Source organism: Anser cygnoides, chromosome 6 (genome assembly GCF_040182565.1).
Source record: "Anser cygnoides isolate HZ-2024a breed goose chromosome 6, Taihu_goose_T2T_genome, whole genome shotgun sequence".
Taxonomy (NCBI): Eukaryota; Metazoa; Chordata; class Aves; order Anseriformes; family Anatidae; genus Anser; species Anser cygnoides.
In genome coordinates this window covers 20353364-20377573 of record NC_089878.1, presented here as the reverse complement: position 1 = coordinate 20377573, position 24210 = coordinate 20353364, and the positions used below count along the sequence as shown (strand labels likewise).

General features: G+C 37.7%; 1 protein-coding gene across 11 annotated transcripts in view; it reads left to right on the top strand.

Annotated features, from left to right (window-relative positions):
* Positions 1-24210, top strand: part of RAPGEF4 (Rap guanine nucleotide exchange factor 4) — a 154408-nt gene that overhangs the window by 106089 nt on the left and 24109 nt on the right. For all 11 annotated transcript variants that reach the window (XM_048061613.2, XM_048061611.2, XM_013171541.3 and 8 more), the window contains 12 exons: positions 1831-1915; positions 4942-5002; positions 5747-5823; positions 6847-6993; positions 8276-8391; positions 11650-11738; positions 13834-13912; positions 19067-19217; positions 20032-20120; positions 20546-20576; positions 20810-20888; positions 23257-23403. In XM_048061613.2, the coding sequence (XP_047917570.2) occupies positions 1831-1915; positions 4942-5002; positions 5747-5823; positions 6847-6993; positions 8276-8391; positions 11650-11738; positions 13834-13912; positions 19067-19217; positions 20032-20120; positions 20546-20576; positions 20810-20888; positions 23257-23403 (1151 nt within the window). The remainder of the gene's footprint in view (positions 1-1830; positions 1916-4941; positions 5003-5746; positions 5824-6846; positions 6994-8275; positions 8392-11649; positions 11739-13833; positions 13913-19066; positions 19218-20031; positions 20121-20545; positions 20577-20809; positions 20889-23256; positions 23404-24210) is intronic.

The following is a 24210-nucleotide window of genomic DNA, read 5'->3' as shown; positions in this document are numbered from 1 at the left end:
GGGCATAGCAGTACCAACTCAGTTTGTTTCTCCCCAAATAGTTTATTCCATTCTGTATGGAAAAAAAGGATAACTTGAATTTCATCCAAGGCATTTTTGTTATAAATTGGTCTTTCATCTGGGTAATAATAAGTGCATGTCACTGGTAAATGAAGAACAGATGAAAAATACAGCTTGCTTGGCAGAGAAGAGGTCAGTTGTCCTTATATTTTCTAGGACTTCTTCAGTATTTCTTTCATCCAAAAGAAGTCTCCGTCAAACTTCTTTTGCAAACAGGTGAAATACAACAGAGCAAGAGCTCTGTTACTCCTGGAGCTGGTTACTCCCTCTATCTCGCACATGATTTAGACAGACTGTTGAACCAAAGGGGATCAGGCAAAAAAACTGTAGTGCTATATGCAGGAAGAGATTAAAAGTTCTTCAAAAACTCTTAACAAATCCTTCTCATGAGTACTAGTCATTAGATCTTCCAAGGCATCTCTGACACACTGTAGTCCTTAGAGCATTTGTGCCATTTTTTTAGCAATCAGAAAATTTGCCAGTGTATAGATGCTGCAGAAACACAATTATTTAAAACACAGTAACAGCCTCATTTCTTGTTGTCCTGTAGGAGGATTATCCCTTCATTGATGCATGCTTTTTATTCCTGGCAGCATCTCGTATTTTTCAGTGAGAGGAGTTGGAATAGTGAGTGGTTCTTACTTACCCATGTGGCTAAACAGCAGCACTCAGCATTAACTCTGTGGCAATCATAGTGTCCTCCAAGATGCACTGCTTCCTTTTGGAATTTGTTCAACAGAAATTAAATGCTACTTTACAAACCACTGCTATTGTCCATCTTCTACGACTAATTAGTGCTGCATGTGAAAAAAAGTAAGGTCCCACCCATGGCTCAGGAGTCCTTGTGGAACAGATCTTTATGTATCATTTCTGATTTATCTGACAGTTTTACATATAGAACACCTGATTTCATCAGGCAAGCTGTCTAACCGGGATCTCTGTAAGGTGGTTGCCATGGCTGCTGCTCAGTGTCATTCAGGTGGTTTCATAGGGCTTCCATCCTGTGTGTGTTTCAGTCCTCCAGCCAGAACTGTCCTTTGTCCCTGTAACCAGTGTGAATGAAGTAAAGGTGCTTAGGATCTGCGTTATTTTCTGTAGCCCTGTGCATACTGTGTGCTTGTGACAGAAGTGGGTGCATTGCAAGCCCTGGTGAGGAGCAGGCCATGGTCAGGATCACTGAGCAGTGCTTCGGTGAGGTTCAACAGCCCTGTTTCTGCAGGACTTGTGCTTCAGGAGACTTGTGCTTGGTAGAACTGGTGCTCAGCATTGTGCTGCCACCAGTTAGATTTGGTTTAGAGCTGGCTAGGACGTACAAGCTGCTTAGAGCTGGCTAGGGTGTGCCCGCACCCCTGCAGCGCAGAGTGCTGGAGGTGCACCCACTAAGGTGGCTCTGGACTCTGCATGGCCTTTTCATAGTGTTGCTCTACACCAGTCTGGGCAGCAGTGTTAAAACTCAATGTCTTTTTTAATTTAAACTTGCTGGCTGGGGCAAAAATCTGTCCATTGTGAAGGTGTAAAAATGTCCAAACTAGTTCCTTTTCCTTTCTTGACTTAATGTAATACTGTTTTCCTTGATTTACTTTTTCTCCTTCTGCAAAAGACATGGTTTAATTGAGTCATATTCAGCATACAATTATTTTGTGCCTAAAAAATATAACTGACCTATTCAGTAGACAGTACAAGAGTAGTATGGGTTGTTTTGTACTTCTCTGAAGCTATTACTTTGGACATTTATTGCATTTTTCTGTTCTTTTAATTTTCTACCTATAGGCCTGGCCAGAGAACTATAGATGATTTAGAAATTATATATGAAGAACTTCTTCACATTAAAGCCTTATCTCATCTTTCTACCACAGTAAGTTTTTTTAAACATATAACTGATTGCCAAAAGGGAGGGTGAATTGTGACATTTGGTGATTAGAATTGGATCTCATACAATCCTTCCCATTTATACTTTCTATGCAAAGAAGTCATTCCCACCTGTGAGGATCACCCAAGTGCTGTAAAGATTGTCCTTCGTGTATCAGCTAAAGGAATCTCTGTGTGTTTCTGCACAGTCCATAACTGACTTGCTTGTCACAGGTGCCTCTGTCTTGGGCCATATCTGAGTTTAAATTAAGTTGAATGGTATCTGACCTCACACCTGGGACTGTAGTGCTTCTGAGTGAGCTTCAGCAGAAGAGATGTCTGATTTCTGAATGTTTAGAAGTCTTGGCTTGAACCAGTTAGGAAGAGGAATTACATAGTGAAGAAAGGTGTACTGTGCAGTGCTGGCTATTGGAGCTTGGTCCTAGATTGAAGGAAAACCTCCTCATGTGCATTCCCTCTGAATAAGCAAGGGCAATGCAGTGAACCAGGAATAAATTACATGGAGAAAATATCTGGAGGAGAGAATGCAACTGTTTGAAGTCTCACCAGCAGTGACACACTGTATAGGCAACTGAAATGAGCTAAACAGCTCTTGGTAACAGCAAGATATGGGTGCTTTCAGAAGAAGGAAGACAGTCAAAAAATAGATTTATTTTTTATAATAGCTTCTTTGGAAGCTCTTGATGATTTTAATAATTTGCAGCTAACTTGGACAGATGCAGCTAATTATGGAACTGCATTACAAAAAGATAGTACTCTGCAAAAATATAACATCTGAGCAATGTTTTTCAAACAGATTATACGTCCAAAGTGGGTAACTGAACTAAGAGGGAACAGCCAGACAAAATCCTTTAGCATATTTGGTAGGTGGAAGAAAAGGTATTTAAAGAAAGATTTCTCTGAGAGCCAGAAATGACACATTTTAAATCAAACAAAAGAAACTACCTAAGATAGACAGGTACTGACAGTGGAGAAGACTTTCAATAATACAGACATAATGCAGAGAAAAAAAAATCTTAAACATCTTATTTCCTGCTCAGAAGAAATTCAGATTTGAGCTTAGAATCTACAACAAGCAACATATAGAAATACGGTAAATGATACGAGCTGCAAGAAATAATTGGCATTTTGAAGAAATGCAAGAAGTGCAGTTCACTCCGTGTTTTTATTAAGAATTTGGAAATGTCAGCGTATTATGTGTGTCATGAACAGAAGCAGAGGACAGAAATCACTCCTAGCTTAGAGGGATTCTTCAGAGAAGCAATAGACAACATTGCTCCTATGAACCAGAAGATTAATGGTCAATCAACTTGAAAGCAAACGGAATGTTTATTAATTTTAATCAAGGCATAATTCCTAAAGTAAAAACTTTTCTAGATAAGCTACAGGCAGCAGGAAGTAAAATAGATAAAAGTCAAGTTGCATGGTGGTGAACTAATCCCTGCTAGGGAAGCCTATGAACTTAATGTATGAATGAAAAACAATTATATAATACAGTGTTAAAACCAAACCAAATTCTTGGCTTCATCAAGAGGATTCATTCACTGCAGAGGCAAGTGACTGAAACAATGGAGAAGATACCTGAGGATGCATATGGGATATGAAAGCCCTCTACAATGTATAGAACAGTGCTAATGGTGGCATACCTCCTGACCTTGTCAAAGCCTCTTTGCTTCCAGACAGAGGTTGTAAAAGAGTTTGGTGGACTAATAGTTATGGAAACAACAGGTCTGTGGGTGTGTTCACCGGTCAGTGTACTAATAAAGAATGTCCAAGCACCTCTTTAAATCCCTCTTCTTTGCCAGACTGCAAACAAACAGGGAATGCTCTGCACTGTCTGTCAGGAAAGAGTTTGGGGAGAGGTGGCTGGTAAGGGATGTTTACACTTGGTGCCCAGGCAAAGGTTTGGTACATGCCTTTAGGATATCAGAGCCTGAATTTGTCTATCCATCTCAGGTGATACTGTCATCTGGATTGTGTCCAGAATTTGAGGGTTCCTCCCCAATTTTTTCTTCATGGCCTAAAGGTTATTCATCTAGAAGTACAGCTGTTCTCAATTTAAACATCTAGGAGAACAGCACGAAAACGCTAATGCTAATAAGACGTTGGAGCATATTTTTTATCTGTATTTTGCACTTTTAAGTTACATAGTAGTCCTTCTGATTATCACCAGCTGAGATTCTCTGAAAAAAAGAATCCTTCTGCCTGGAAATTGGCCTCAAAGTCCATGCAGACCTGTGGTTGTGTGAAGAGAGACATAAGGCACACAGAAAATCCCAGGATAATATGAGCTTTGCAGTGCTGCTCTCACTTTGTGAAAACAATGCCAACAGTGTTTACTGTGAGGAAAAAGTGGTTTTAAACAGCAGCTGTCTCACTAGAGATAAGCGCCCCGTCAGTCATAGGAGTTAGTCACACCAGAGTAGTACAAACCCGAAGAAGAACAGGTTGACATCAAGTGCAATGTCACTTTCTCCAGTTCCTGAAAGAAGTAGTGAGCTGGACATTTTGTCTGAGAAGCTGTCAGGCAGAGAGAGGTCTTAGCAGGTCCATACAGCTGTGCCTTGCAGCCTGACACAGCAGAAGTTGCCAAATTTAAGTCAGTAAGGAGAAGGGTACTGATTTCTGAGGGAAGAGCAGCAGTACCACAGAGCCCCATAGGGTAACTGATGATAGCAATCTTCTGTAATAAATTAGTTATTACCGTTTGAAATTTTCCATCATGTTAATTGTTTATGATGGTTTCGCTTGTATGTATATGAAAAAAGATGTGGAGAACTGTATCTTAAGGATGCCCTTGCCTGAGCTATTTGGAGAGAGTAAATGTAGAGCTCATGTTAAGTGAAGCCAATTGGTAGGGAATAGGACACTGAGTGAAGTAGACCGTCTGGCTGTGTGATTCTGAATGAGTGCTGAACAATGCAGCAGGAAGAAAAGGAGTGGCTGGGTTATATGTAATAAGGAAGGATAAAATACTTATAAAGACTGTAATTTCTCTCTCTCTATTTTAAGGTAAAGCGAGAATTAGCAGGTGTCCTCATTTTTGAGTCACATCCCAAAGCAGGAACGGTCTGTAAGTAAAAGGAGTCCTGTCAGATCATCTTTCTTATCTGTGGCATAAGCATTAAATTCTTAATGTTTAAATGACAAGAGCAAAACTTAAATGCACTCTTCAAATTTGACTGGCAGTCAGCGTTCAAAAACTGGGTAGTAGGTGTTAATTTCGCCTGTTGCTAATTGCAGGAGCAGTAGCAAAATTAAGTCTATATTCTTGTTTGGATTTATGCATCACGTATGATTTGGATGTGTTTGTATATGGCATTTTGATTTGGACCAATCTTTATGCAAAAGGTATTTTATTATTATCCTTGTATTAAAAAGCCATCTTACTGACTTAAAATGTTAGATTCCTCAGATCTATTTATGCTGATAAGTTTTAGCAAGGCATTTATTTATATTTAACAATATCAATTTCACAGCTGCTACGGAATAGTTAGAACACTACTTTTAGTGGGATCCAAATATGTGTGCTGATTAGAAACTGATAACCTGACGTGTATCGATAAAGTCGTTGTTGCAATTGATGTGGAAAATAAAAGCAATTTTCACATCAGTGTTATAAAATAATTACTACATGGATTTTTTTCCCCTAAAATCGGAAGGCAATTACTTTTAAAATCATAGTATGACCTTTTTCATGGCAGTCATTAATACAACTGCAATAGAGTTACCTTGAATTTTATTGAGTGCAGGATCTGGCCCATTTATGTTTTGAATAACTATATTCTCACCATAAAATCTTTTTTCTCTTTTGTAGTATTTAATCAGGGAGAAGAAGGTACTTCTTGGTACATTATCCTGAAGGGATCAGTAAACGTAGTCATTTATGGCAAGGTAATTTTTTCAGAATTCTTTTTATATGATCCTTATTATTGAAATTGTAAGGAAAAACTTTGAAGGAATACCGTTTAATTTAGAGCAGAATTGCTTTGTCTGAGGAAACAAATTGAATGTAATTTTATTAAGAAATGATCCAGTGGTTTCAATTATTGTACTTCTAGTTGAATGCTGTATAATTTTGGTATATATTACACACTTTCTAAATGTAATTCAACACAGTTACAGCAGTATCTTTAGGACAAAGCCATTTGCTGGAATTCGGTGAACTGACAGGCTTGCGTCTCATGGGGGTTTTTGTCCTGTACCTTTTACCACCATCTTCCCAAATATTTGTACAACTAATATTTATCACAGGTATTAGGCACATCTGACAAGTGATGCTCTGTGACTAGTGGTTCTTGGGTTGAATGGACACCTTCCAAATTTATGGCACCTCTAACTTTTAGTAAAGTTATATACTGAAAAGCATGTCTAACGTAGCAATCCATTGAGTCTTTAAAAATCCCTGTTTCCCTACTGATTTCTCATTCAATGAATAAGAATCCTCTGTTCTGAACATCAAGCATTCCACCAAAATCTAGCATAGGGACTAGTGGATTTCACGCCACAGGGTGGGCCAGATTCTCTGTTACTATAAATTCAAGTAAATGGAGCTCTGCTGGTTTACGTCAGCTGAAGATGAAGTATTACGTTCTGCAAGCTTGATGTTATTTTTCAGGGCCTCTTTAAAAAAAAAAGAGAATAACTCAACAACTTTCTTCAGCAGGGCTAGAAGAGTCCTTCGTGCTGAATGTAATTTTAGAGAACAAGCCAATTCTTTTCTATTCTTGCCTTTCTTTAGTAATAGTAATAACCAGCTATCAAGTATTGTTTCCTAGTCATTATTTTGGCTTTTGATTTCCTGCCAAATAGATTTGTTTTGGTATTTGATTGTGAAGTCCGGTGTTTGTACAAGGACTTTCAATAGAATTCGCAGTAATGATGGGTTTCTGCATGTAAATGTTTTGCTCTGTGCAGGGTGTGGTATGTACTCTACATGAAGGAGATGATTTTGGCAAGCTAGCACTTGTGAATGATGCTCCTAGAGCTGCATCTATTGTTCTGCGTGAAGACAACTGCCACTTCTTGAGAGTAGACAAGGAGGATTTCAACAGAATCCTTAGGGTAAGCGTGGGAAGGGCCACCTTGACAGTATGATGTCAGAACTTCCAAATCTTTCTAGAGTCTTGTCTTATTTGTATAGATATATTAATAACCATATTTGAAGTGTCCCTAATTGCAGAACAGGGATATGACAGTCTAGAAGGTCAAGTAAAGTATAATCACTTCTCCTCTTTTTCTGTTCCTAGCTTAGCCATGAAAATGTGACCAAATGTAATCTTTTGTCTCTCACATTCCTGTGGTCTAGAATTTGCCAAGCGCTCTGTTTGTCCTGGTACTGTCTAGGATTTCTAGGTGATCTCTCATCCAAATATTGAATAAAACAAGATCTCTTGTTCTCCTAGATAAATCAGTGTCAGGTGCCTTAAACTCAATAGGTTCAAGGCAAAATCAAGTGGCAAATTTAATAAGGTACAGTTAAATACACAGATATCTTTATCAGAGGGCTCTACAAAGATATTCCCAGCTTAATTTTATTAATTAATTATTAATTCCCAGTTATTAATGTTAGGGCAGATGTGTTCCAATGTTCAACTGTAATTCTATAACTGAAACCTGCATCCAAATACAAGCTGTTTTGTGATCATTCATAGTATAGGAAGTCAAAAACAGTATTACCCTGTATTGAAAAGTATACATGCCTGGTAACTCCGGAGTACTGTGCTAGAAAAAAGCGATATGATTATGTTTACTGTTCACATGGGAACTAGGTTGCCATTAGCATTGGCTATAGAGACTCCAACTGATTTAGCTCTGGTTAATACTTCAAAGAAGATGGAAGTCTGTGGTCTTACTGATTTTCATCTGTGTTATTTAAATACATGTTATATTTAGTTCTTTTATTTTCTTTTTCTAGTATGATCTGGTAGTAGAAAATGAAAAGAAAGCAGTACTCTGACAGTTTACTGGTCTAAGTATGATTTTCTTTTTTTTTTTTTTTTAAGTTAAAATTATGCACAATAATGTTCATATGAAACTAGGGGTAAAAAATATATTACACGTGGAAAATTCTGGAGGCACTCTCTCTTTTGGCAAATTTCCTTTGGTGTATCCAGAAGTTTTTCTCATGGTTCTTGCTCCAGTCTCTCCAATGATTCTCTGCCTTTCCCTCAATGCCAATGCTTCCCTCTGGGTTATGCCTATTCAAAAAGCAAATAAAGTTGGATAAACACAGGGGAGAAGAACCATCCACAGAGTCTTTGTGTTTGAGAGTCATGCATTTTTTCAGAGTAACTAATTAGCCAAATCAGTGCAATTACTTTCTTAAAAGTAACTTGTCTTGCAGGATGTGGAAGCAAACACTGTAAGGCTCAAAGAACACGACCAAGATGTCTTGGTGTTGGAGAAGATCCCAGCAGGAAATAGAGTTTCTAATCAAGGAAATTCACAGCCTCAGCACAAGTATGTTTTGATTCAATAGTGCACGTCAGACAATGATTAACTTTTTCTTATGGGATTATTATCCAAACAATAGCATATTCCCCCTTTCTGTGGAAAAGTGCAGAGTATATAAAATGTTCTTTTTATTAATCATCAGCCAGTCACATGCCCCACGGTGGATAATATATCCATTTCCAGCAGCACACTAGTTCTATGACTTTTCACAATAATTCTGTAAAGATCTCACTGTAAATACTTATCTCATGTAATAACTTCTAAATAGACTGCACGTGGAGAATGCTGAAACCATATTAAGCAGAGCTACTGTGTAAAAGACATGAGGAAAATACATTGTTTTATTGTTAAGCATAGATATTTTCATTCTGGATTTTAAACTCTGGATTCTAAGAAGAGTTTGCTAGGTACAATTTATATACAAAATGAAGATTTCATGCAATGAAAATTGCACAGCTTATCTTACAGAAGAGGTTTGCACTGTAATAACAATATTCTTTATATTTTCTTTACTTTCTTACTGAAAGGGGAAAAGTACAATTCTGTTTGGATGCTACTGTGATAAGAGTGGAGTGAGGCTATTATAATTCCAAATGTTGGTAAAACCCCTAAAGGCTTTGTAAATGTGTTATTTACAAATGGATGCACAATTTCCTGTCACATAATCATTTTCTTTAGCAACGCTCGAGCAACTTCAACAGAATAAGCACAAAGAAGTTTTGAATCCTTCACCCTGCATCTTACTTTTTCTCAAAAAAAGAGCAAATTTACTATGAGATATTTTGGGTACAGTTTTTATCTGAGCTGGGATTTCACATACATATTTTATCTTTATAATTGAGTATAAATATTTGTAAAGATCTGTGAATGGTTAAACAAACCATTGCTTGTATTTTACACATTTCACACATTTTAGAAACTGCCATTTCATCTTCCACTTGATCTATTGGAAAAATAAACTATGTTCCTAGGAAATGATATACTCTTACAGCAATTTTTTCCTGTCTAAACGAGGGAAACTTGACTGCAGTCAGTAGATTTGCATCAGCAGCTGGTACGCACAGTGACTCTTTCATAGATTTAAATCCGTTTTATTTGGTCTGATGAATTTTTCATACTTTCAAAAGTCAAAGTTTTATTTAAACATGTTCTAAACACCACCTTCCTTGGAAACTCTTTGCACCAGCATTATTTCTATTATTTAACATTTTCTTGTTCAGAATTTGATGAAAAGTAGCTAGAGGCAGTTATGGTCCCTGGTTATTTTAAAACTTATGTTCCAGGAATTTTTGCAGGTATAGCTCAGAATCTGCTTTCTGTAAATGTTTTACATGTTTGGTCAGCTTTTGTGTACTATCAGTGTGCCAGTAAGGGAACTTTCGCTGGTAACTATGACGAACAGACGCAAGCTACACAGAAGAGGAAGCTACTTTGAACGTTCACTGGCTGCTTTTTGGCAGTCTTTCTTAGCAGTGTGTTGGCAGCATCTTTTTATTTAACATCTTCAGAGTGAGTTCACTGGTTTTAAAGATGACATTTCTTTTGTTTCTTTTATTAATAGATAAAAGTAAGTGGCTGCATTTATGGTCAAGACTACAAATCAAATTACTGGTCTATTCGAATTTCCAGAATGTGTTTACTAGAATGTGTTGGTCGAGTGCTCAGTACTTTTTGAAAGTCATTGGGCCCAAAAGAGAGACTTAACAGGGACCTCTTCTTAAAGGCTTGCTGCTTTGCTCTTAAATAGGTAGCTCACATCTCTGATACCGCTACAGATGAGCTGCCCTTTGGGATTTGCTCCCGAAGCAGGTACATAGTATTTGAACTAGAGAAATGTTCTGCATCCCAGAGTTGTTTCCCCAAGACATCGAGTCAACCAAGAAGCTCATTTTCTTCTTCTTAATCTTGGGGAAAACTTCACTTTAGGAGCAGATCCTCTGAGCTGTGATTTGGATTCTACTGCTTTCTCTCCTGGGGAGACACAGCTCCCTGAGCCATGCTTTCAAACAGTGACAGTTTTGCTTCGAAGAACTATCTCTGAAGTTCTCATTCCCATGATCTAACTTCTCTCTTTATGGGTGATCACACTCATGCAGGATAAATTCAGCAGCCCTGCAAGTCGCTCCACTGTTCATTTTCACTTTCATATTCAGAGTACAGCAACCTGTGATTTCTCTGCTTCACTCACTTAGATACTTGGTTAGTATCTCTGCGAGAATGTGCACTGGCTTAACAAGTGTTTGTGTTCTTGGGACATCAATACAGTTCTTCCAAAGGGGTTGGCAGGTAAAAGAACTGTGACGGTCAGCGCTCAAAGTGAGGAGGAGCTCCCAGGAGCTCAGCTCCACCACTTATTTCTCAGCAGGAGCAGAGTATCTTCACTTCTCGGGGGTTTTTCTTTCTTTCTTTCTTTTTTTTCCTTTTTCTTTTTTTTTAAAGTTCCATACTTTATCAGTCGGATTCCAAAAAAAAGAAGAAAAAATGCAAAGATTGGAAGAATGGAGGGAAAGATTAAAAAAGAAAAATCCAATCCGCAAGGAAAGAAAAAAAAAGATGGCAGGACAAGTGTAGCAATATCCTGTGATATTCTGCTGGTACCTAAAATGTTGCCAGTGTTCTTGCATTAGGCAGAGTAACCTAACTACTGCATTACTTCTCTCACCTTTTAATTTAATCCTGGAAATGGTACAATAGTAAGTTTATCCGCTTGCAAAAGCTTACTTACCTCAGCTATCTAAGGCATTACACAAATTTGAAGGTACAGTGTGGTATTTCATTATCTGTTCCCATCTTCTCAGACCAACCCCTATCAGTGTTGCTGGAGGAAATTGTTTCCTTGCTCTGACAATGATACACACTAGTTCTCATTTCATGCTCAGAGTAAGCCTATTAAGACCCTCTAATGACTATGAACTGCTATCATTACTGAGGTATTCATTCTCAGTGGAGCATTTCTGATTGCACTTCCCTAGGTTTACACCAGTGCAGCTCTGTTGATTGCAGTGTAACTGTGGTGATGGAGTACTTGTACAGGGAGGGGGCTGTCTGTCATCTCACACTCCCTGGGTAGGGTGGAGAGTGTTATTGCAATACATTTCACAGGGGGTAACAAAGATTGTGAGTGGTTTCATCCTAAGACACACAGAGATTCTGGTGCAAGTAGGTATTTGCATTTAGTACTCCTTGTCTTCTCACTGGTATGCAGTTTTTTCTTGATTTGTCATTTTGCCTATGAGACGCTAACTGCTCCTTTCCCTCCCTCAGGTATATTGTGATGTCAGGAACCCCAGAAAAAATTTTAGAGCACTTTCTAGAAACTATGCGCCTTGAAGCAACTTTAAATGAAGCAACAGGTACATGACAAAAGCTGTGTCGTTACTATTACTGCATATACAGCAAGCTGTGGATACACTGCAACATGTTGTTTTGAAAAACATCTGGTGGTAGTTTTTCCCAGAAGTAGAGCCATCCATCCTTAAGAAAACATACAAAATCTAGGACTAGAGACAACAATCCAGTCCTCCTCGCTTGCTCTGTTGTATTCATACTTCTGGTTCAGAGTAGAACAGCAGAATCTCAAAAGGTGCCAGACCACTAGTCAGAACTTTAAATAGGCACAACCATAATGCCAGAAAAGAGCATGCATTAACCGCCAGATGATAATGGTACTCATACTTACTGTTTTGGTTGTCACTTAATACTGTGAACTAGCTTGATTCCTCTAGCCATTGCGTTATGCTAGGATATGTTTTCCCAAATGTTCATATCCATATCACATTGCATTTAGATTACTAATTTGTGATAACTTTCCCATGTGCAGGGAAAGAAGACTTCTTAATCAAAAGAGTACGTGCACTCTGGGCTAAGTCCCAAGAATGCGGGTTGCTGCAGCTGCACTTAATAGACTGCTTTTCATTTGTGTAAGGAGAACAACCAATTTACATCTAAGGATATAGATATTTACTGTTTTACTGTCACTAAGTACTCTAATTTAGAAAAAAAGAGATTTAGGCACAAAAAAAATCCTCCTACTTATGATAAAGTGATGCAGAGACTTGTACGTTAAGCTACAGGATATTGCTTTAGCAAGTTTTTTGACATTACAGATGTCTAACAAGTATATATTCTAAGGTGTTCCTAAATGATCCACAACTAATTTGTTACTGACCTCAGAGTATTGGATAGTAGGCCATAAATGGTGAAAGAATTGAAAGATTACAGAAATCCTTTTACACTGTGTGTATTAATCACTTTAAGAATAAAAATCAACCTTTTCATAGGTGCCTAATTGTTAGGATTACAAGCAGAATGTTGTTCTTTAAACCTGCAAGTATATAATGGCAAGTTCACTATTCATATTATGAATATATTATATATGTTTCTAAATTGAATTGTTTTTGAAATCCTTTCAAACTTAGCCCCTGATCATATATTATCTAAATAAAAAGTCCCACCATTATGTTGGTGCTTTGTCAACTTAGAGATATTCTCAAACGTGAATTACAGTGAAGCAGTGATGTAATATTAGGTTAACTGTTATATCACCATATTTTCTCTCACATCACTTACTTACAGCGTTTTTATATTTCTCTTTTCTCAAAAGTTGCACTGTAATATCGATACCCCAGAGTATAGTGTTTATTGTTTCTCAGTGGTTCCATGTAAGACTTGCATAGTTTAAAAGTAAAATAAAGTTTATACTGGCCTCTGCAGCCAGGCTTTATAAATCCTTCTTGTTGTCACAAGTACAAAGATAAGGCAAACCTGGGATTTACACTAGCACTAATACACATCACATTAAGTGTAAAAAGAGCTTTCCCTGTTGTCAGATAAAATACAAGTACTACCAATCATTTTGTCCATATACATTTTAATGTAGCAGCAGTGATACTTTTAAATCAAAATAAAAACAGAAATCTGACCATTAATTTAAATTTATTAGGTCTTCTGCTCATTGTTAGGAAATCAGCAAAGAATTAAATTGTTTGCTTTCTCCTACATAGTACATACTAAATGTGCTGCTTAATATTGCAGTTCCCTAAAGCTGCAGCAGCAATTCTTAGGTACTCAGGCGTGGCAGGCCTGATACTTCTTATGCTAAGATCTCTACATTTGTAGAGAAGAAATATACCCAAATATTTCACTTTTGTACAGAAGTGTTGTTTTTTTTTTGTTATTTTGTTAGCTGTGCCAAATTTTCCAGCACAGGCTGTTTCTTAACATAAGTGCAATAAAATCTATGTAGACAAGAATAAAAGGTTAATATTTCAGCTCATATTTGTTCATTCACATTTTCATACTTAATACATACAAACAAAGTGCAAAAAGACTCCTTTATTATCTGCAGAGGGCTAATAAGATCTTTTAGCTGAAAGAAGCCTCATCCTTGTGGTCCCCAAAATGTTTGCTGTGGCTTAATTTCTTGTTTTCTTTCTTCTCTTTTCACAGATTCTGCTTTAAATGATTTTATTATGATGCACTGTGTTTTTATGCCAAATAGTCAGCTCTGCCCAGCCTTGATGGCACAATATCCTTCTGTAATGAAAAAGTTGTGTCCCTTTTATGACTTTCCCTAACAGTGATAGGATGGAAGCTTTTCTCTCTGAAGAACTAAATCTTATTTCATGGAGGCTGTGCCTTGTGGGTGGGTTCTCAATGTCCGACTAACAGCCAGTCCCTAGCTCAACAACTATGAAATGGATAGTGCAAACCCCTTGTGAGATGCAGTCCTGGAGCATGATAATAGTATCTTTCCTGGGAAAAGAAACCTACTGTCCCTTCACCAGATAGGTGTTCAAGGCCAGGTTGGACAGGGCTTTGAGCAACCTGGTCTAGTGGAAGGTCTCCTGCCCATGGCAGAGGGATTGGAACCAGATGATCTTTAAGGTCCCTTCCAACCCAAACCATTCTATAATTTTATAAGTGAAATTACATAAAAATTTGGACTACCCCTCCTGTGTCTTTTCTGTCTTTTTTTGATTTTTGCTGAACCATAGCATCTAGATTTTAGCTAAGATCACTATGTTTTGGTGATTTCAATGGTCCATGTTATAGATTACAAGTTGCAAACTGCTTCAAGAAGAAGGGTGCATGAACTAGGAGAACAATGAGTAAGTAGTTCCTAGGAACTGTCATAATACACCTACAAACAATAATAATAATAGTCTATAGGAAATTTTAACAAACTGCAAGAAACTTGAATTGCATCTGAATACCTAGGAGGGAAAAAAATAAAAAAACTTACAGTTGGATAACATCAAGAGTTGGAGGTGATTCTCATACTGTCTGCATGTTTTGTAGAAGGCGTGTGTGAAATGTCCATCAGTCAACTACTGGCAGGTCATTTAGTTCTGGGAGCTGTGGGGGACCAAAAAGTTTCCCTCGTGTGTAGTGACTTGATGGAATCAAGTGATTGGGAGCATTAAATAAACATATGATGTTTTCTGTTTTATAGATTTCTGACAAGAGGTGTAACTTCAATTCCCTATTTATTTTTTTAGAATCAGATTGATGTGAAAGTGTGCTTTTCTTGAAGCTCAGCAGGGCGAGTGACATCTGGGAAAGCTAACACCTTGAAACCACAAAATAGAGCATCGTGTCCTTGTCTGGCAAGCTTAAGAATCTATTTGTGTTACTCCTAGCAAGGACAGTAATTGTTTTTGAAAACCTTTGGACCCACAAAACTGGTCTACAGAAAATTGTTCGTACACCTGCAACAAACACATTTTCCAAAACCACATAGTTTTAGATATCAAAATTGTTATGAAATGCTGTTGCTGACAGCTTTAAGAGGAGGAAAGAAAGGACAGCACTTTCTTTTTTTCTCAGATTTATCTAGATCATATTATTCAATCAGTACATTAGAGACTCAGGCTTGTCTGTCCTTTGTTATAATAGTGTACCTCTGATATCCAATAACTGGGAAAATCAGATGCATAAGTAAATTGTACCTCATTGTTTATAGAGGAAAAGCTTTTCTGAAGATAAAAGTGATAGTGTCGCTTATGTGTATGCATAGATTATAAAACCTATTCCAGAGAGGCTAAGACCAATATACTACTTAAGTGGGTCATGGCAGGCATCACGCTAATTCCTTTTCAGAGAGGAGGAGGAGGGCTGGAAGGAACTGGTATCCCACTGCTTTAGTGTCAGCTTTTCCTAGAACTGAATTACTGTTTATTTGGTCCATTCTGAATATGGAAAATCAAACTGTGCTCTGTTGATTGTACCATTGAAATTTATTGTTAGAGTTGAAAGGTTGCTAACAAAGCTCATCTTTTTTGAGCAAAATCACTGTACAAAAATGCTTGGTGGTGCTGTGAGACTAAGGACAGATTAGTTATGCTCAGTGAGGAAATTAAAATGGTAAAAGAAAAATAAGAAAGGTGATTCAGTCAGAGACACTGTTTTTGCTCCAGCTCCCAATTTTGAATCAATAAAAGTCTGTTTTCTTACACCCACTTAGGATCCTATTTTAGCTGGCAGCATGCAGGTATGAGTAGAGCTAGACCACTGTAGTGCCTTCAAGCATAGTACAGGGTATAAATTATTTGTTTTTTTCTCTTCCTTTACAGCAGTGTTTGGTCATCTGTATGTTCTTTAAGGCTGAAAGGAATGGACGTGTGCACTATTTTGGTTAAATAACATTATTTGTTGCTCAGGACTCATTACTTATGCCATGCTGTCCCTTGACACACCTCTATTTTATCATTAAAGCATATTAACCCTGCAATATTAAAGAATCACATACTTTTTTATTTTTTTAATACGAAAGCAAAGGACATGCTCCCCTGTTCTGGGTCACATAACAGGCACACATCTTATCTGTTAGTCCAAGACCCTTGTTTCTCTCTCTACTTCACAAAGATAGAAATGGACAAATTCTCAGAGCTACAGTTTGTCAGAGGGAGGCAGGATAAATCCCCAAATAAAACTTGATATAGAGTAACATGTCCAAAAGTGCCCTTTAGGATAGTACTCATGGGATATTGCAAGTCCGTGAGCATGTGTATAGGTTTTCATCTTTAAAGGGCTACTGTCTAAATGCTTTCAATTTATAAACTCTTCTTTAGCTCTCTGTGGACAATAGTTCTTTAGCTTGTTTCCTTATGAATGTTTTGTGAACGTTACTTACCATCATGCTAGCCAGATAGCTTGCATTCCACTGTAGTAATGGGTGCTGATTTCACACAGCTCCCAATCTAGGTAAATGTTCCCATGCTGCAAAGAGCAGACTTCAGAACTGATTCCATTTCCTAGCATATGTTAGACAGAATTAGAAATATATATATATTGAACTCTAACCGTGTTGGTGTTGATAAATATTTTACAATTATCTGACACTTATTGCAAGAACACATGATATTTTACTTCTGATTACCATCCACAGTGAATCTGCATCCTCTAGGCCCCATAAAAATGGGAGAACCCTTCATTGACTTTCCCTGTGATAATGTTAATAAAAGAGCAATTAATATAAATGAGCAGTAGAAATACAGAAAATTTACCAGTGCCTGCGGTGAGTCAGTTAATAAGAAAGTAAAAATACATGAAATAATTGCAGTGTTTGAAATGTAAAAATGACATGAGAAAAATGACTCAGTGGAATATTAAACTTGCTCCCTGAGACACTGGAGCACAGAGCTTACAATATATTATTTATTTCATACGACCCTTTGACTTACTTACTTCCATAAATGTACTGACATGTTTAGTTCCCTAGTCATTTGAAACCTTTCTGAATGAAATTAAAATGCAGATTTCTAAGTTTGTCAGTCAAGTGAGTGCCCCAGTAACCCTGTTAGCCTGCCTGATCTGTGCAAGGATTTTGGGCAGGAGGATCATTTGAAAAGCGTGAGTTAATAGATACTTTTTTCCCATAACATTTTATTTGTATAAAGTGAGTTAATATTTGTTAGGAAAAAAAGAAAAAAGAGAGATTTTATAATTCTAAATGAGAAGCTTAAAATATGTATTTTAGATCATTTTGATTTCTAATTAATATTTTAAAATATTTTGTTCGAGCAACTGAAAGTGCAGCTTGAAAGGATGCTGGACTTCTCTGTGCATGAAAGATTGCCAGTATTAAAATATGAGTTGTTTCCATATACTTGGGAATGTTATTATTCATGGTAATCCAGGATCAGAATTTTGGTACCCAGGAAGAACAGTTGAAGTGGTTGCACTCATTCTGTGCTTACTTCACACTCAGTCGTCAGTTTATTGGGAAATGGTTTAAATATGCATTGTTAACCTCTGTGAAGAGGTACACAAACTGTCATATGCCATTTCTGCTGTGGATTCTTCTTCATTTTTGCATAGTTAACAGCTGAAATTAACTCAGTTTATTGCCCGTTATGGACTTTCTAAGAGCAGCAGATTTCCTCAGCAGCACTTTTTCATTCTAAGTCAGCATGATTACTGTAAGAGTGATTGGAAATAGAGACCTTGAGAGGAAAATAGTATTGAATTATATTTAAAACTACACCAAAAGAAAAAAAAGACGACCAAACAAACAAACAAAAACTTGCTAATGCCTTTGCTTACAGAACGTAATTCAGAGTTCAGAAGAAAGCCCTAGGTTATAAACACCTTTTCTGTTCTCTTTGTAGTAGTAGTAGTTCTCTTTGTCTATAAAAACAAAGCAACACTGAAAGACTAAGTGCAGTAAACTAATATAACTGAGTTATAACTGAATCTTTTGTACCTTCCTCGCCTTATCTGAGAACAGAGTCCAAAGTCCACGTTCAGCTCTTCAGTCTGCTTTTTCACTGATTTAATAGAGATGTCAGCAGAGATCTGTAAGTGACCAGAGCTTTTAAAATTATAGCTTTAGTTAGACGACTGAGATGCTGTATACTTAGAAGTGCTTGTAGAAACAGGGCATGCTTGCAGTTCATTTGTACCTGTACTTTTTTCTTGTTTCTTGTTTCTTTCCTTTGAATAAAATGTACTTTTTTTCTATCTGCATATTTTGTAACGTTGATGCTTCTTCATGAAAAAGGTTAATGAAATGTTTCTCACTTCTTCTCATAGTTCATTACAAAATAACTGTCACAAAGTATTGCCTCGCAAATATGCTATATTTGATAGAGAGGAATCTTTTGATTTCCTCATATATAAAATGAAGCTACTATAGAATTTGTTATTCATTCCATTTTCATCCCATGTCTGTGCAGCCAGTTTAGACTGTAATCTTTCAGATTCTCCTACCATAATGGGACTGAGGTTCACCTTGGCTTACAGTAGCTTCTGTAAATAAAAGCAGTAAGAGTGGTGGTTCATTCCAGTAGCCTTCCTCACAAACAGAAGACTGGAATTGTTTATAAACACAAGTAGTCATTTTTCTTTTTCTGCCACTGTTTCCAAAGAACAAAGAGGAATATCCTATTCTCTGTTGTTCCAAGTGTCATTTCTGTTCTGCTCCTCTACAGCAACTGCCTCTGTGGTAGAATTGCGATTACTCCTATACTCTATAGTAACTTCACTGTCTTTTTACTTTTTAATATGAACGTGAGAGGTTCACAAATCTTTATGCTAGCAACAGACAGAAATCAAAAGTATATATTGGGAAGTTATGCTTGAACGCCCTGAAAGTGTTTTTTTGGAAGTCGGTTGTTTGTGAATTCATACTTGTTTTGATACTTTCAACCACTGAGCATTTTCCTTGACACCATGGCACCTATCATGCCCAGCCTTCCCAGGGTACAGAGCAAGAGAAAATGGATTATGCCCTCAACAACAAAAGGCGAGTCATTCGACTGGTTCTCCAGTGGGCTGCTTTATATGGAGATTTACTGCAAGAAGATGAAGCAGCATTGGCCTTTTTGGAGGTATGAAGGAACTGTCGCATCATTGTACTGAAAGATATCTGCCAAGTAACTGTGGAAAAGATTTTAAGTAGAAAAATATTTCAAGTGCTCTACATCATGGAGAATGTGTATGGTACAGTGGTTCTAAGTTTTGCGTAAGAAGAAATCACTAGACACCTCAGAGAAAAATGGAATGTGGGATAGAAGCCAGAGTGGAAAAGATCCAGGATAGTGCTGGAGGAGAGGAATTCCAAGCTGTGATTGAACATTCAGAGAAATTCATTCAGATTGTACATTCAGAGAAGTTACAGATGAGATAGGAGATGGATTTGTAGTAGCAAGTATGGTCAAGTCTGTTGGGTTTTGTTGTGTTGTTGTTTTTCAAGAAAAAGCAAATAAATTAATTTCATAGTTAACAATAGCAATAATAGTGATAATAGACTAGTTTTAAACAAAATTACTTGACTACAACAGCAGTGGGTAAAAAAAAACACTATTGTGGCAGATTAATTGTGAATTTTCTTGTTTTTCTCTTTGATAATCTGAAAAAGCAGTATTTGTACAAGCAGTCAGTGGTTGCGCAGTAAGCTTAAGAAAACACTTCTCTCTTCCACCTCTCATCAGTCTTCCCTTCTGCATGTGTAACTCATGCTTTAAATCAGCTGGAGATAAACAAGTAGCAGTAATAGAGGGTTGGGACCAGCATGTCTTCATCTATGCAGATTGGCATTCTTTATAATCATTAAACTATCAGATGTCATGTCATAATCCTCTATCCTTAGTACTGCTCATTTACCCTTATAGTTATTTACAGACTATGCTGTGTCATTTACAGGAATTTTATGTATCTGTATCAGATGATACTAGAATGATTGCAGCCCTAAAGGAACAACTTCCAGAGCTAGAGAAAATTGTAAAGCAAGTGTAAGCACAATTTTTTCTTCTTTTCTTTTTGCCCTTTCTTCTTTTTCTCAGTAAATAGATGAAGAAAATGTATTGCTTATATCTATTAAAATTGTGTTTTGTGAATGGCACTCAGTCACTGAATGTTTGCATGCAGGCTTGTTTGGATGAATGTCTGTGACCCTCTCTTTCCATATCGCTCTTGCAAACACCAAACTCTCTCATAAAGGGATTGACAGGAGGAATAAGAAATGGTGTATACACCATTGAAACTAAACTGGATGCTAGTTTCATGCTTGCACAGACTTAGTATTTTCCCAGCCTTGATAAATGTGTTGATATTGTAGTTGTAGTTTGACAAGTGGTCTATGTTCTTTAGGTGGTTTTGTGAACAAACTCTTTCAGGTAATACCTAATGATATATTCTATGTTTTACCTTTTTATAGTTCTGAAGAACCTAAAGCACCACAAAAGAAGGTAAGAATGTATTTGCCCATTTTCTGAAGTAAAAGCTTTAGCACATCAAACCTGTAAACAATCTTCTCTTTAGTAATTTTGGAGATATTAAAATGACACATTGAGAAATAGATTTTAGAATTGTGTGAAATTTTGCATTGCTACCCTTCTTTCTGCCATCGATCGGTTGTAATTCAGTTCTACCCATAATGTTTGTTCTTGCTATAATGTGAATCCTGATGATTAATTTTCAGCACAAAGTTCTTCTGCAGCTGTTTAACACAAGTGATGACAGAGCACAGAAACGCCAGCCTATCAGGGGCAGTGATGAAGGTGAGTTCTTTCTCTGCAAAGTTTTCTTGAGCCACTGGGATTTGTAGTAAAGTTAGTTCTCTGAAAACAAATGGTCTAAAAATAAACAAAACTACCAACAGTTTTGAAGCCTAGCCTGAAGCAAGCTTTGTTTTTGCTAACCCAACATTTTCCATCGTTTTGAAGTACTCCTGTTTTTTTCCCAGTGTTTTTTCCAAACACTGTGCTTCCTCAGAGGAAGATGTAACAACCTTTAAAACAGGGGATGAACAAAACAGGTAAGAACCAGTACGGACAGTGTCCGTGCAGGTATCACAGAATCATAGAATATCTTAAGTTGGAAGGGAACCACAAGGATAATCAAGTCCAACTCCTGGCTCCACACAGAACCACCCAAAAACTAGACCATATGTCTGAAAGCATTGTCAAAACACTTCTTGCACTCCGTCAGGCTCGATGCCATGACTGCTTCCCTGGGGAGCCTGTTCCAGTGCCCAACAACCTTCTAAGTGAAGAACCTCTTCTTAATACCCAGCCTGAACCTGCCCTGATGCAGCTTCCCTGCTGCATGCTGTTGCTTTGAGTCCTATCACTGGTCACCAGGGAGGAAAAGATCAGCACCTGCCCTTCTGCTCCCCTCATGAGGAAGCTTCCCTCAGTCTCCTCTAGGCTGAACAAACCAAGTAACTTTAGCCACTCCTCATACGTCTTCACCTCTAGACCCTTCACCATCTTCATAATCCTCCTTTGGACAGTCTCTAATAGTTTTAAGTGTTTCTTATATTGTGGCACCTAAAACTGCACGCAGTACTTTAGGTGAGGCTGCACCAGCACAGAGCAGATGATGGCAGTGCAATATATATTTGTTGCTGAAGGTCATGTGTGAGCCTCCTTCTCTTCTGCATAGTTTGAGGTAATTTACAGCTGTTTCACCAGAAATGCTCCTTTGTGAGATATGAGTGGAGCAGATAATCATGCCCTGGATCTCTGCCCTGTGGCGCACAGCCTAGAAAACAGAATCTGCTGTCTTGCCCTATTGCTATAGTTTGACACCATGAGAAGAAATCAAGGTAAAATTTACAGCAGTGTGTCAGACTATCATTTTCAGTTGTAGTGGATTTTCATTTTGTCCTTTACTTCATGCAGGAAAAAGCACTGCCATGTCAACAAAATCCTGAACTCTGCTGATGGGATCTAGTCATTGTAAATAAACATATATGTTCTTTAAAATTCATAAATCTGCAGATTTCTTTGCAACTGCCTGGTCCAGTCTCTCAATGGTTGTTTTGGTGCATCTTCATCACAGAAAATAACCTCTGCTTCAAGGTGTTTGATGTTAAAGGATAGCTCTTGCTACTGTACAATGGTGAAAATAAGGGAACAAAATGCAAAGTTTTTTATCTGAGAATGCCGTTGGCATAAAGCAAACCACAGAAAGAGCCATTTCAAAAGCAGGAAGTATCTGTATATGAACAGCAGAAATCTTGCCATGCGTGCAGCTGCCATTGTTCCTATCAGTGTTTCTTCTAGGTCTACAAAGAGCAAAATAGCTGATACAGCTATGGAAGTACTACTACTCCTGTTTGTGTGGGCAGGAAGTAACTGCTGCTTTCGTATGGCTGCACCTTCTTGCTCGTAGGGCAGGCAGCAAACTGAACTTGAAAACACAGACAGCTATAACCCCAGGGGCTGCTTAGCTTGGCTTGACAGCTGAGCCGAAGGGGTATTTTGCTAACTTCTTCTGTCTTAAATTCATGCCACTGTGAGCTGCCTTTCTTTTTGCACACTAATGTACTATCATATTGATTTCTAGGCAGCCAGAGACCTGAGTTCATGTATTAGTCTGGGAGCTAATGCGTACTATGCACTCAGGTTAGGATATTTTTCTTCACTGTCTGAAACAATCTTGAGTCAGCAATTACATACTTGCATGTAAAAAAAAATGGGTGCAACACAGTTTGATTGAAGTTCTGATTGTAACCAGAACTTTATTTTAAAATTTATTTTGTAATATAAAAAGTACTTTCCTGTAATAAGAGAGTTTGCAGCCAGTTTTCCTGACTCTTGAAAACAATTGTTTATTTAAAATACTATAATGTCTGGGACATGACAAAGTGCCAGATGAAATTGTCATCCATAAACAGTATAACAATACTAAAACACTAGTACTTCATGGCTTACTAAAAGCTCTGAGAAGTCAAAGATTTCTATACTAGAAATTGTGGAACACCTGAGGAAGGGGGAGTTATCAAAACAGTAATAATGATTTATTGTTGCTTTATTTCTTTCACTTGTGTACAATGGTTACTGAAGAGAAAATAGTTTGTACAGTAACATCTCTGTGGTTGTTACATGTGGCATACATAGCACAATCTTTTTTTTTTTCCAGTTCTTTTTAAAGTGTACTGCATAGACCAAACTTATACCACAATCCGTGTACCAGTGTCTTCATCCGTGAAGGAAGTGATCAGCGCAGTAGCAGATAAGCTGGGTTCTGGAGAAGGCCTCATCATAGTAAAGATGAGTTCAGGAGGAGGTACTGTGTTTGCATCATCTTAAGTATTTCAGTATTAAGTATATATCTCACAGTGAAGCAGCAGGTCAGGTGGAATTCAAAAGCAAGATGAATTCAGTCATGGCTTTTATATCCATGCGCATGTTCAGCTAGTACAAGCCAGCTTAGAGGCAAGTCCTTTCCCCACTTCAGGCACAGACTGGAGCTCACATGGCATACAGGGAAAATGGAGATGCTTGTGTATCTGCATGTTACACAGCAGAGCTACCCCAAGTTCCCTTCACTGTAGGACATTCAAGCTTTTTAACAACAGGAATATGAGGTAAGCATGGATAATGTCAAGTTAGATGTATGAATCAGTGACATCAGAAAATGATGAAGTGCTAATATTCCTGTAGCGGTCACTACCATTCTGACAGCTTTGTCTGTGTAAACCACTACTGAACATCTTAGTACCAAGCTCACTGAGGGCAGCGTTGGCAAAGGGTCAGGAGTCAGTCCCCCACTATAGGCTGTGGAAATGGGAGAGTGACTGCAAGGTGGATTCTGCTGAAGAATTAGTGTTGCTGAAGTGCTTTAGTTGAGTATGGGGCACACACAGTTAATGAAAGCTCTACTGGAAGGCATTTTTGCAAGCAGTGATGCTTGCCAAAAACGTTTACTTCCTGAGAACTGACACCAGGCAGCTCTACTTTTTGCAGTTGCAGCATTTTTGTATTGTCAGATTTTCTGATAGCCAAATCTTTCTCCCCGTGATAGAGATTTTTGCAAATTACTTCATTATCTTTACTTTACCTGTGATGTGACACTCTTTTAGAACTGTTGTAA